Consider the following 14,357-nt stretch of genomic DNA (forward strand, 5'->3'; position numbering starts at 1 on the left):
ACAAAAGCAAACAGCAGACATTTCAGTCTGAGTTTCTAATCTACTCAACACATTTAAGCCCAAGTCATTTCTGTTCGATTTGGTATTCCGAGTCAGTCCGCAAAAGACTTTTTCATCAACTGCTTCGCTGATGACATTCACACCCTGAAACATTCACATCCAGCGCGAGCGGCACGCTCGCCCTCGCAGCACGGCGTCTGCCTTTCATTCAGCCCGGCGTCTGCTTCCCCGCTCACATGAGGCGAAAATAAACTTCCACTAGTGCAAAGATCAACATCTCTCTTTGAGAGCAGTAAGAAAATAAAGATTAACCAAAAAATACATATAAATAATAACAAAGTGGCACTGATAATAAATTATAACACAATAAAAACTGTTATTGAATCTCTCTACTCGTTTTTTTTTTTGTTTTAATATTCCGAGTATGAAGGCTGATTTGTTGCCACACCCAACATCACGCACGCACGCACACACACGCACACACACACTGAATCGTGTAGTTCACCAGAGTGACCTTGACATCAGAAGGCTGGATGCACACTCCATCTAGTGGTCAAATTTACGAATTGCAACTCATTCAAAAACAAATCATAGACGAAAACGTAAAGCAAGCAGCCCAGGCTCGAAATGAACAAAGTGCACGCAGATAATCAGCTACTGGATAGAATTAAAAGATGATAACCAGTAAAACAAAACAGGCACGGATCTGCTCGTCGTTCCTTCCGGTTTCTGCTCGAGGACCTCCAGGGTCAACACGTCTCCACACACTTTGCCCACATACAGTCACATAGAGGAATTGACATGGGGATCGATCTTCGGGTTGGCACACTCAGAGTCATCTGCGCTCCGTTCCTCGCCACACGGATGGTTACCAGCAGAGGCACAGCAGCTGTTCCTTTTTAGCCACATGATCAGTCTCCACCTGTTTGAGCGGCTTTGTGCGTCGTGACACATGGCAGAGTGGTGATTAGTTGCATCATTTCATAGCAAGCGAAGTGCCACCTGTCTCGTTCGCCGAGCTCCTCCGTCGTCGTCGTCGCCACGCTTGGTGAGACGACGCGCTCCTTTACCGAGTTGACCTCTTTCACGCCGGCGAGACAGATAAGGCAAAGAGGAACCGCCGAGGGGACAGTCCAGACGTCACAGGAGCGGGACAAAGCGTCTGTATTGTTACGAGGTTCAGTTCAGAGTCATCTGCATATAAACACCCGGCAGGTGCGGGAGGAAAGTGTCAGGGTCGTTTGCTGGAAGAGTTTCCCCCCCAGCTGTCTGGACAGGTTGTTCCTGCTCCAGTCTCAGTCCAACGGCCAAATCCCAGGTCAAACCTCCAGGTCCGGCATTAACTCCTCTTTAAGCTGAAGGTCATTGTCCGACCCCGTACCCACGTCCGAGTCGAAGAGCGAGGGCTCGGACCGCGGCGAGTGCGTGTGCGCGGCCGAGTGGCTGCTGCCACCGTCGCTGTCGTCCAGCGTGTCAGTCCTGGAGAAGAGGCCAAAGTCCAGCAGGCCCGTGGGAGAGCCCCCGCCTCTGCTGCTGCCGCTGCTGCTCTCGCTGTCGCCGTCGTAGTACAGGTCCTCCACCTCCACGAACCACTCGGGCCAGAACCGCCTCCGCATCCGCTCGCAGAACATGGCCAGGTTGATGAGCTCTCCTGGGGAGACACCATCACACCACACAGCAGCTTCACAGAGAGGAACCCCAGCAGGAGGCATCACACGCGCCCTCTACCACTCTGAGGCTTCTGATTTCACTTGTGCGTTTCTCACAGGCGGTTTGATCACAACTTGTGTTTTTAAAACACTGAATCTTCATTTCTGGCTCGACATGCTCTGATAATGCTCCGTGAGAAGATAAAAGAACAAAGTATTGCGTCTTCGAAGGAACCTGAGCACCTAAACTTCAAAAAGCCTGTCAGCTCCTCTGTGGTGGGACATCACTGCCACCTAGTGGTGAGCAGGCAAGCCTGCACATGCTCGTTTAAATGCGTTTTTCTATTTTACTATTTTACTATACTGCCTCTTGACCACAGACATGTGTTAGACCTCTAAACTTCTTCAGGAAAAATATAGTTACTCCACCATGATGAGGATTTTATGTCACTTTTGTTTCTCTTTGTAACAGTTTTATATATTTTGTTGCCATTTTACATCTTTTTCATGTCATTTTCAGACTTTTGCACCTTTTTGAGCTACTTTTGAACAACACTGTGGTTGTTCTGTTTGATGACCTTCTCTGGTCACTTGTAGATCTCTTTGTTCATATTATGTGGTGCGTCACAGTCATTTCACATCATTAACATGTTTATAGTTCTTTGTGTCTCTTATTATGTTACATCTCTTAGTGGGTCTTTTTTATTATTATGGTTGATTCTAATATACAATATTTGAGACAGTTCTATGGCAGGCAGGGTTCACTTTAGATTTCTTGGTGTATTTCACTATCTGTGTTTTGCCTTCACTTTGCTGCCACAACCGCAAACGACACAATATTTCAGTGTTAACCATGTGAGTGCCTGATCGTTCACCAGATGGCCTCACCTTTGATGAGCTGTTCTGGTCGAGTACCCGGCAGAGTCCACATCGCCTGAGCCAGATGTCCAAACACGGTGGCGTCTAGTGTTGACATCTTAGACCCCATGAAGTATTTCTTATCCCCTGAAGGAGAGAGAGGGAACATGGAGAAACTTCACAACCTCCACAGCAACAAACACGAGCAATAATTTACAATATCTTTTAACTGCCTGTCCAATGATAATTCATTAGGAACATAATTTCTACATGCTCCTTTCATGCAAGGCACATAAAAAAATATAATTAGAATGCACTTTTCTTATCGGTTTTCCTTCTGGTTGTGATGACATGCTTATAGAATAAATGCTGATTCTGATGATTTAACACAAATTCTGTACATGTATAGTCTCTTGACGAGCCATGTCATGAACCACGAGAGTAAATAAATAGAAAACAGCATGGATTTGAGACTAATCCATGCTGCAAAGCTGCAGAGGGCTAACCATTTCCGATGCACCATCACAACACATTCACAGGAGGAGACGCGGAGAAGACTGATGCTCTCACTCTGGAAGCCACTTTCCGTTTTACAACATGTGGTCGTTTGCTGTCATAACACAAACAGATCGATGCAAAGTGCTCTCGTTTTTCTTCCATCTCGAGCGTCTGACTCCGTTTCCTGGGTGTCTCACTTCCCGAACGTTCGCTGCTTTCAATCATTTCTGTCGACACCTCAATAAGATTTCACTTCAGGACAGGTGGCCATGGATGGACCTTTTTGAACAGCCACATAAACACATAAATCTGAGTCCCTTGCTGCCCGTGAGGAATGTGAATCAGGTATGAAGAGGCTTGGCTGCAAGTCAGCAAATTGACTTGACCTCTTGTCAACTTGGCTGTGCTCGCGATAAACGACTGCTTTCGTTTCTCTACCTCATCTCAACATAAATCTTTCAGATTTAATTGTGATTGACTTGGTTTGTTTTCCCCACACAATCACTCAGACAGACTTTTCGAATTCACTTGTCTGCTGCTTTAAGAAAACGAACTGAAAACACCACTAATCTATACTGAGAAATGCCTATAATTTCATCAGAACTGCTCATTTTGGTTGATAACAGGGTTCAGGGAGTGTGGAAGGGCGGTGTGCAGTGGTCTTCCTCACCGAGCAGAGTGGCCAGCGTCCTCATGTCCTTCTCCATCAGCGTGTACACCTCCTCCTTGGAGAAGCGTCCGATGCCGTGGCCGTACATCTCCCGGCGCACCATGCTGCCGTTCAGGTGGCTCAGCAGCCACTTCAGCGTGTCGCTCAGCGGGCCGCTCATCGCCAGCAGCTTCTGCGTCTCCTCCAGGTTGTCCACCCACTGACAGTAAGCAATCGTCCTGAGAGGAAGCACGCAAACATGGACCAGTCAACATGCAGTTCCTCCGTTTATTTCTCTCCTTTAGTGTTTATTCCCTTCAATTCTCACCATGCTCCATTTATTCTCTCCACGTTTCCTTGGTTGTCTATTGAAGACATTGTTTCCATCATTCTTACTTTGTGTCTCTTTCATTCTGTCTTTTCTCCTTTCTTTGTCTTTCCTTATCCTGATTTCCTTCTGACTCTTCTTCTTTTGTAATTCTGGTTATTTTTGTTCCCTGACATCCCCTCTTCTTTTCTCATTTACTCCTTTGATCCTTTCATTGTCTTGCCTTCCTTCCTTATTATATCCCCCTTTTCTATTTTGTCTTTCCTTCTCTTCATTTGTCTTTCACTCTTTAATTTCTATCTTATTTCTTCCAGCCTTGCTCAATCTTCATTACTTTATTTTCAGAGATTAACTGCTAAATTTAAATGGTTTGTTTTTCATCCAGTTATGAGGATTGATGTTTCATTTTGCAACATTTTCTCTGACATTTTCAAGCTCAGTTTGAATCCGCTCTCGAACCAATCGTTTTTAATGTCTTTCAACAAGTGCAAATATCTCATACTTACACGAAACTGATCACAGAGAAGAGATGAGAACTATTTTCAGTGTGTACTTATATTTATATGCTGATTTGGAGTTTGTGTGAGAGAAGTACATATGTTGTCCATGTTTTCTTTATGTCTCACTCCACAGACACTTTTACTGCCATCATATTAAATATAATCAAAATAAACCTTTATCATCCTACTGGAGCAGCGCTGTGTAACGCAGTGTTCCAGTCATCCCATGAATGTGTTTAATATAACAAAAGTCCACATCCCACCACTAAAAAACATGCTCCTCATGACTCCACCGAGTGGCGACTGACGTAGAGTGGTGTCAACAGGACCATTAATCACAGCTCTATGCTTCCCCCTGCCAGAAAAGCTTTACGTCTGTCAACATTTAACCTCACCCTAATCAATAGAAGTACAACCACCACTCCCTTTCCACTTCTATCCATCCATCAGCTGCACTACCAGAACACAGCATCATACTTTCAGCCCCTCAGACCTTTTATCATGTCTCCCTCACAGAGAAATAGGCCAAAAGAGAAAAGGTGACCACGTGTTCACATTTGATACAGATTTGTATTAAAAAAAAAAAACCCACCGAACAAAAACACCCACTCTCTTACTGCTGCATTGCACCACCTCTTTTGAATCAATCACAGCTAGAAAACAAGGTATAGATTCCCCCTGGCTCGGAGGAGAAAGGAAATCTGTGCGGATCCTTCAGCTGCCCTGACGTCAAGCGGCGATTTGTCTCACAGCGGCGCTCCGACAGATCCTGTGTGTGTTTGTGTGCAAACAAGGCCGAGTCAAAGCCTCACAATCCTGCTCCTACTTATCTGTAATTCCCTCTGTGTGACCAACACCAATTTAATAAAGTAAACCAATAACGGTCTGGTGTTTTACACGGATTCATCTCACTCATAAGGAGAACAGAAAAAAAAGCAGCTCTCCCTGTTAGCTGGCACGTTCTGTTGTTTTTCTTGTCGCGTGTCGACGCTAACCAGATTAAGCTGCTACATCCTTTCACATGTGCACCTTTCCTCACACCAGCTCTCAGCAAACGGCGCTGCTCCTTTTCAGTCCAGCTGAAAAGCCTGATGTCACGTCGGGGCTGATGGGAACTGGCCCACAAGCTGCGATAGCAGAAAGAGGGTCATCTGGATGACTGTATAAGACCAGTGGCTCAGTGGAAATCCAATAAAAGCATGTGGCCTGTGTTACATCTGTCATATTGTATTATCCGATATCCCGGGAGGATTTTTTTTTTGTTTCCACATTTCCAGAGACCACACAGTAGTGTAGTGGTCAGCAGTCTGGCATGACATCCCCGGGTCTTTCTGTTCTACCTGTGCATCCGTCCTGTAATCCACAAACACTGAGGCTCGTCCATGATTGTAAACTCCTGTGATTTAGAGCTGAATGGCATTAAATAAACATGTGAGCATAAATGTACACACTAAAATAAATGTAAATGTGCAAAATATTGTCCCAACGTGGTGTGATTGCCTCTGTGTTTGTCCTGTGGAGCGACCTGTGTCTTCAGATTCAGCAGGGATCTACTCCAGCGCTGCAAGCATGGACATAGCCGTATAGACATCTTTCAGATCGTAGCTTTAAATAAGCCCTGGAGCCAGGATGATGAGGGGAAAACTCCCAGGCAGTTATCGCAGGCTTCTTGTCCTCTGAACAGGAAGCATCAATATTGAATTAAACCCTCCTCTGTTTTCACCGAGCTTCAGAAGGGGAATAATCAATTTATGTGTCAAATCCGTGTTTCAAAACTCAGTTCTCTAAGTTCCTAAATCTCCATTTCGTTTCCTGCCCATTATTCATCATTATTAGATGTCAAATAAAACACTCTGATGTATATTTTGTCTACGAAGTGCGATGAGGGAAAAAAAAAAAGATTATGAATATCGTTGTGAATCATTGAAAATGGGGCAGGAGGAATCCTTTTTTACTGTGCCAGCAATTCACAGTTTAAAAACTGCGACTCACTTACAGTTTACCTCATGTAGCCAAGACAAATTTAGGACGTCCCGACAGTGTTACTGTGCACACTCTCAGGATATTCAGAGTGAGATAGTCACTTGGGATGAAGTTAGACAATATCAGTATGTCAAAATTAGGTAAGCTGAATTTAAATGACTCTTCTGAGAAAGCGCATTAATCATCGATTTCTTCATGTCTTCATTAATTACGGGAACCTCCAATTCTAGAAACAGCAATGAGGCTGGTGTTAAATTACAAGCAGTAAATGGTTCCTAACCTAAAAGCTGTCCAGTCAGGGCTTTAATGAAAATGCCAGAGGAATGTCTATTCACCTAAATCATAAAGGTTTACTGTAGAAAATCTCTGAAATTAACAAAATTATCTTCTCTTAATCTTTGTTTGTCATGTTTGACGTTCGTCAGGCATTCCATAATTTAGATGTCCAACGTCCCAGAGCAGCCCAACGTTAAAACACAGGTTTATCCCGAGTCCAGTATATATGGTCAACAATGTCTACATCTATTGGTACAATCAAGTGATGAATGACTTTGAAAAGATGCAAATCTTCTCCTTGAACTGCAGCGTTGGCATAAACATATTGATCCGTGTTTGTATAAGAGGAATTACTGATACTGAAATATTTCACAAACCTGGTTAGACAGCCGTGGTCAGAAAGTGTTATGGCTCGTAAAACACCGCTGTTGGCAGCTCTTGCTGTTGCTATATCAATCAGGTGTGTGTGTGAGTGTGAGTGTGAGTGTGAGTGTGAGTGTGAGTGTGTGTGTGTGTGTGTGTGTGTGTGTGTGTGTGTGTGTGTGTGTGTGTGTGTGTGTGTGTGTGTGTGTGTGTGTGTGTGTGTGTGTGTGTGTGTGTGTGTGTGTGTGTGTGTGTGTTGCTGATGCCTCTGTCTCACCACACAGACAGCAGCTAGCTGCCACCCTGCCCTTCCCTGGACATTAATAATTCACTCAATAGGTCTATATGTGGGTCCGACCATGGCGCGGAGAGGATGGAGGAGCAGAGGAGAGGAGAGGAGAGAAGAGGAGCCGCAGAGGGAGGAAGAAAGTGGGCTATACGATTGACCCCTACTGCTTATGAGAAATCTATTGCAGCTCCCTGTGTGCCACGGTGAGGTTACTATCACATTTCCTCGCAGCTCAAAACACTTCTCATATGTGAAGACGGCAAAGCCAGAGATTGCTTGAAAGTGTGTCCCGACAATATCAAATAGAGGACAATAGGTTACATCCCACTGGATCAAACAGGGTTACATCAGTGTGTGAGTGAGATGGGGGGGGGGGGGGGGGGGGGGGAGATGGATGGAGCTTTTAGGTCATGGAAAACACTCTGGGCCGGTCTGGGTGTAGGAGGAGTGGTGGAAACGATTTCCTAGCAGCAGCAGGTTTCTCGCCCGGAGACACTGAAGTGACTCATCACCCAGAAAGACGGCCACACAGCAGAGGAGCAGTCCTGGAGAGGACAGTGTCAGCCTGAGCTGGAGGACTGCACGTTTACATGAAATATTAAAATTAGACTGAAGACTCCGCAAATCTTCTTTTGGTTGGGTAGTATAGTTTTAAAAAGGAATCAGTGGTAGGTAGTTCCAGATATTTCTATCCACCTTCAAACACAACAGTTCCATCACATTATGAACCAAAAAAAAAAAAAGAACTTCATTCTTCTATTTAAAACAGCTGCAGTGGAAAAGGCGGATCGTACAGGTTGACATGAGGGTTCTTTACCAGTACAGGTGCTCTTCCACCATTTTGGTGACGGCTCGGGACACGGCCCTCTCCTGCGGGGTGAGGTTTTTGTTCAGGTTCGCGCCGAGCTTCTCCTCCAGGAAGTCCACGATGAACTCTGACCCCGACGCCTGCTCGTGGTTGTACTCGATCCAGGGCATCTTTCCCTGTGGCGACAGCCGCCCATCAAAGTAGTTCTGCAGTGGGAAACAAAAAAAAAAGGAACTTAAACGGAGCAATTTACATACAAAATGTGTTACAGAATGAAGAGTCACTGTAAGGATGCTATTTTTGTCTTCAGCATGTTTGTAGCAGATTGCTGGCAGCTCTCAAGGAGAAGCCAATGTTGGCTTTAAACACTTACTACTTACTATTTCACTAAACCCCTGTTTATTGCAGGAGGAGTGTTTCACTCAATTAACTCTTTCAGTCCTTCTGTGAGTTACGTTCCCTTTACTGTACATTGACAACACCTTAATTTATTCTGTGCAATAATATATATCTAGAATATTTCCAATCACAACAACATTATCATGCAAGAATGTAAAATATTGCCTGGGTTTCTATTTTTTTTTGGTCATTGTTACCGTTGTTATCTTTTTATATATTTATTATTATGGTTCATATTTTCATGACACTATTATCACTGTCCACTTGCTACTGCAACAATGCAAATGAATCCTTATCTCACAAGAACTAAATGATTCAACTCGTGTTGAACCTAACGAGTCAATCAAATCTCAAATGAATTAAAAGCCAGACAGCGAACTGGGAGAGTTACGATCGCAGTTAGAAATGTTGCACATATTTTACACATACACCTCCGTGAATTACCATCAATCTGTGTCTGTTTGATATAATCTGGGTTTTTATCAACAAGCAGGTCGAACGAGTGAGGAATCAATTTACTTTCTCATTTGCTTTTGAAACGAAGCCGTGAACGACACATTACCCGACTCTGTGAGAGTACACAATTTATAAGAAAGCTGAGAGCTTCTCAGGACAGATCATCAATCAACAGATGAAGCAGGATGTCAGCAGATCCAACCTGCACCTGCAAAAGTATTCACTGTGGGGTGTCTTTTGAAAACGTCTCTGTGAAGATCATTATTGAAGTGAGTCATTTAGGGAGCAATTGCGATTGACCACTGATAGAGACTGAAGAGTCATGAAGATAAACACGACGACCGTTCACCTGATAGGGCAGATCCACCATGCGCAGGTACGTCTCGATCTTGAGGCAGAAGGGTGAGAGGCTGGGCACGCCGTTCTTTGGCCTGGAGAACTGATGGAGGATGATGGCGTCTTTAGAATCCAACTCCTGCTCCTTCCTATCGGCACAAACAGCACAGATGCATATCCTGTTAAAAAAAAAAACATAAAAACAAAAACCTGTGCTGTGTTGTAGCTCAAATACAGGGCCAATGGATGGTTTTCAAACCCTTTCCAAGATTTCCACATTTTATAGTTCATTTATTTTGATATGCATAGTTTTACCCTCATTAGGATACACACAATCAAAAATGAACCTTTAAACATGCTGCCTGCACCATTACATGCACTTTTTTTTTATCCTGTGGAAGCATGATGAAAAGGTTTTTGTCCAATCAAGTCATTATTTATCAAAAGTCTTGTTAGATTTAGGCATCAAGATCAGATCATTTCGATTCACTTCATCAGCCGGTTGAAGAAATAAACTCCCTGGTGACTCGACGATCACAGGATTAGTAATCACATATTTACCATGTGTATTCTAAATTAAACAACAAAATAACAATAATAGGGTACTCAGGGCTACTGTCGTAATATACAGATAAGGAAGACATTACCTCAAGGTTTTCTGTACTTAGTCTAGTTTGATAATTTATTTTAAAATATCCAAATACGGCATTGATTATTATGTGGCCTGCATAGTGGTTGGGAGCCATTTAGCATTGCAGACTGGCCTTTAAAGGTCAAAAGAGTTACACCGTGGTGAGGAATATTAATTGCTACATTTAAAATGTGTATATGCAATATTAAACACCAACACAATTTTCTTCTTTCAAATATTCAAAATCGTATCTTTTTTGTTCCTTATTACGGCAATTCAAATAATGTACAGTGTTTAAACAATATGCATATAAAGTATTTAATTAAGCTGCCAATAAGAACACTTGGAGCTTTAAATTATTTTCTAGTAATACCATTGTAAGTGTCGATAAAGACAATATTCTCGCGACTCATGAGGTCCCTGCTGCAGTTAAAAGACCCCAGAGATTATATTAAGAGACTGAGTCATACAGGAACCATTCTACAGCACTACAAACACCTAATAGAACAGTTGGTGGAAAAAGGTTTTGGTGAGACTGTTTGACCTCACGTTCCAACAGCTGATGCAGTCAAAACACTGTTAATACCACTCCTATAATCAAGCATGGTGGCAGAATCATCATGCTGTAGGGGTGTTTTTTCTCTCCAACAGAGGTTAACGAGACAGCAGAGACTGAAAGATGGCTACTGTGAACAACAAGGGTAATGGCTCAAATATCCCCGACGCTAAATATGCAGACAGATATAAATGGAGTCTTCTGTCAATCTGCGTTCATTATGTAGGTAATTTCCATAGAGTTTACACATGTAGCATATGGAGGAATACCACTGATGACCTGTAGGGGCACTGTCGTGCAGTTTAGCTTACTTGCAACCAACAAAAGGAAAACAGACAACGACGTTACTTGGAAGACAACAGAAATGATGATCCCCTCGAGGAGAGATGGTTCAAATATGTGAGTGGATACAAACAAACATTCGACATTCGACACAAAAACGTATTTTAGCAGTGTTTGGTCTGTTTCATCAGTGTTTTGATTAGAAGTGTTACAGAGGCAGTGACGCAGGGCAACGTTTGAAACACACAAGTGTAAAGGAAGTAAATCTGGGCCTTTTAATGCTGAGATGAAAGATTTTCCAGTGAGCGTGAAGGACCTCAAGTAGGATCAAAGGTTTGTGTTTCAAGAAGATGATGACCAAAAGGATACGATAAAGAAATCTCTGGATGGAGTGACTCTCTGAAATATCTGCTTAATATCCAAGAGTTTAAACAAGGACAAGAGTTCAAAACAAAGCTCAGAGCGTCAATTCCGTAAAGGACTTGAGGCTTTCGTTACAACAGCGAAAGCACAGACTTGAAGGCTCGGGAAGAAGATTTAAACCGTCGACTTCTTCAGAAATATTTTTGCCGAGTCAAAGTCAAGTACTGTGGGTGGTTAGTAGACAGAGCAGCTGAGGTCAGGGGCCGTTTGCTGGGCCAGTCGGTGCTGTGAGGTCGATGCCAAACACAGAGACCAGGATGAGATGTTCAGGCTCTTACAGACCTTGTGAGGGGAAACATGCCACACCTGCAGGTTGATATTACCTGCTGACTCGGCAGTGAGTCGCTTTGTCCCCGAGCTCTGTGGTTTGAATGAGTAAGACCCACTAACAAGCACTTCACTTGTCTGTAGTGACTCATTTGGGTCATTAACTCCCAAAGTGTTCCACTAGTGCAAATAGCACAGACGCTGATTTTGTGATGTTTCGCTAATTAGGTGGTTTTGTATGTTTAGTAATGGATAATTTTATTTTAAACTAATACTTTAAACTGCTGTCCTCCCACGATTTGTTCCAAAGTGTTGTTACTATACAAACTGCAGCCTTTTTATTTTAGGGATGATTGTCCTTTGATGTGAGGAGCTGCAGAGCCATTTCAGAGTTTAATATCCAAGAAAATTAATGATCTGAGAGACATCAGCTACTTCTCTTTAAAGTAGTGCACTCTCATTAAAAAGGACTTTTTAGTGTGTTCCCCTATTATTACCACCAGATCAAGGATATACTTAGTGGTGAGCCTGCAGAGAAGTTGAACAACAGGCACATAAAACTGCATAAAAATGCCCCGATTGTACCGCCTAACATTCCTTTCCATACCTATTAAATCCATCCAGATCAAACTGCTAAACAAATATTGATTTGAGATGTTGAGACTCATTTCCCAGATAGAGTTTGATTCAACACTTGGTTTATTATACAGAAATGGCATTCATCTTTAAATAACATGATGTATAAACACAGTAGCTTGACTAGCATAAGGTTTCACATTTTATAAGCCACAGCAGAGATAAATAAATATCCAAAGAGGCAGTCGCCACAGTGGCTGCTCATTTCACATCAACGACTGCTTCAAAACTACACGATTAGACTTAAGAATGCGTACCTCACCTGCCTAACAAGGAGCTTGTGGGGAGATTCCCAGTAAATCCAAACGTTACCGTTACATTTCTAACCATGCAGAGAATGGTGCATTGGACCTGTGATGATTCAGATTCAGAGAGACTCTCAGGCAGACAGCTGCAGTGGAGAGGTGAGTAAGACCACCTGTATAAATACAAAGCCAAGCACATCCACTGCAGGTAACTGTGATTTAAACCAATACGGATTGTTTACTTACTGAACGGATTAAAAGCATGCTATCATACACAAAAAAATGTGTTTGGCGTCCGTAAACAATGACGACAGCTCTGTTTATCTCCTTTGCACAGTGAGTCTTTAAGATTCAATAAAAAAATTTTAAAAAAACAAAGAGTGAAATGCGAGAATGAAATCTGGAGATGAAGCCAGCACAGATACAAGTAATATGATTGTATTTGAGATAACGCACGAAATCTTCGTGCAGTTTGCACGCTTTGTCTGTGTGTGTGTTGGTTTTCTCCGAGTTTCCTCGAGTCCTCCCAAACTCCTGCTTTTGAAGTTAACTGATGTCAGGTTGGTACCTGTGTGTGTGCGTGCGTGTGCGTGTGTGTGTTTACTCTATGTGCTGGGACCTGTCTGGAGTGTATCGTGCCTTCACTCGGGGATTGGCTCCAGCTCCATGCGACCTTAAGCTGGATAAAGTCGTACTGATGGAGGTTGGTTTTAAGGCCACCATTGGCAATAAACACTCTGGGGCTGTACGATTAAACAAATAAATACTGTCAGCAAAAATGGAAGACATTAGATGTCTGAGGCTTTCTTGTTTATTGTAAAGGGACATGTTTTCCTGGCACTACACTTCCATTTTACCAACCGACGGTAGAGACTGAGCCTAGGCTTCTTGTGTCGCTGTCCACTGCCTCGTGGTGCTGAAATCCCTCGCGCTCTCTGTCTGCAGCAGAGAAACTCATTCACGGCCGTGACTCCTCCAGCTGATCTGCCTCGTGCCTCTCACACCCCAGCTGGTCGGGCCGAGGAGACACTTCAAGCTGGGCTCGCTCTCCGGGAGGACACAGGGAGGCTAAAAGCAGACTACTGAGGCGGGAGTGGCTGCCAGTGCCAGCAACACGTCACATGGCACGAACAGACGATTGCCGCCAGGCTGCGGGTGCAGCCTCAGCAGCCTGCACGTGATTCAGCGCAGACACACACACACACACACAAGATACTAACACACACACACATACGAAATGCAAGGTTACGCAGCTTATATTGTAGGAGGGGGAGGGAGTGAGGCCAGAAACTGCCAGGCCACTGTGACAGGATGTATTTACTCCCCCCCCCAAAAAAAAAAACAAAAAAAAAAACAATCTCATTCATTGACCAACCGGCAATAGGTAATCAGTTCTTCGGTCGTATCTCGTTCATCCGCTTTCACTAGAAAGAGAAATCTGAAACCTGAGCCCCGGATATGCGTTGCTTCGCAGTTGTTGTGCATTAAAGTTCATTAAAGGTCGGACCGACGCTGCGGCGCCTCGAGGAGCGCTCACTTTATTCACGCTCAGGTGCCGCCGGAGCTGGCACACGAGCGGACGCGTGACTCGCTTATTTATAAATTATTTCTTCTTATATCTCCGCCTACTGTCGTGTCCTTGGGTGGGGAGAAAAACGTTGGTGAAAACACGGCGTCCGGCAGACAAACGAAAAGTCTCCACTCGTGGGGTTGAATAACAAGCCGCGAGGCACTGTTAAGAAATGCGCCTTGGAGTGTCAATAAAAACAAAGCGCGAGCTTTTTTTGGTACCTGATGGCGAGCAGCTCGTGCAGCAGGTAGGCTGCGGCGGCCAGCAGGGCCCCGCCGGTGATGTACAGGGTCTTCTTCCACCAGGAGTCCGAGCCCAGGATCGACATGATGCCGCCGTAGTCCTGCAGGGGAAA

At 43.9% G+C, this 14,357-nt stretch overlaps 1 protein-coding gene across 1 annotated transcript; it reads right to left on the bottom strand.

The window, feature by feature from the left end:
• Positions 1-627: 627 nt before the first annotated feature.
• Positions 628-14,357, bottom strand: faxcb (failed axon connections homolog, metaxin like GST domain containing b). The gene is made up of 6 exons (XM_080501686.1): positions 14,224-14,357; positions 9,406-9,541; positions 8,211-8,407; positions 3,676-3,893; positions 2,538-2,654; positions 628-1,651 (listed from the first exon to the last, which is right to left on the bottom strand). The coding sequence occupies exons 1-6, from the start codon at positions 14,328-14,330 to the stop codon at positions 1,320-1,322; spliced, it is 1,107 nt and encodes a 368-aa protein (XP_080357812.1). The 5' UTR covers positions 14,331-14,357; the 3' UTR covers positions 628-1,319.

The sequence above is a fragment of the Blennius ocellaris genome (assembly GCF_963422515.1).
Source record: "Blennius ocellaris genome assembly, chromosome: 8".
Lineage (NCBI taxonomy): Eukaryota > Metazoa > Chordata > Actinopteri > Blenniiformes > Blenniidae > Blennius > Blennius ocellaris.

What these genes read in the sequence shown, in the direction of transcription:
- faxcb (XM_080501686.1), bottom strand. Translation starts at nt 14,330, where the DNA reads ATGTCGATCCTGGGCTCGGACTCCTGGTGGAAGAAGACCCTGTACATC. An exon ending in CACGAGCTGCTCGCCATCAG is followed by an intron (nt 9,542 to 14,223) that starts GTACCAAAAAAA and finishes TTGTGCCGATAG; the next exon opens with GAAGGAGCAGGAGTTGGATT. An exon ending in GTGGAAGAGCACCTGTACTG is followed by an intron (nt 3,894 to 8,210) that starts GTAAAGAACCCT and finishes GCTTCCTCTCAG; the next exon opens with GACGATTGCTTACTGTCAGT.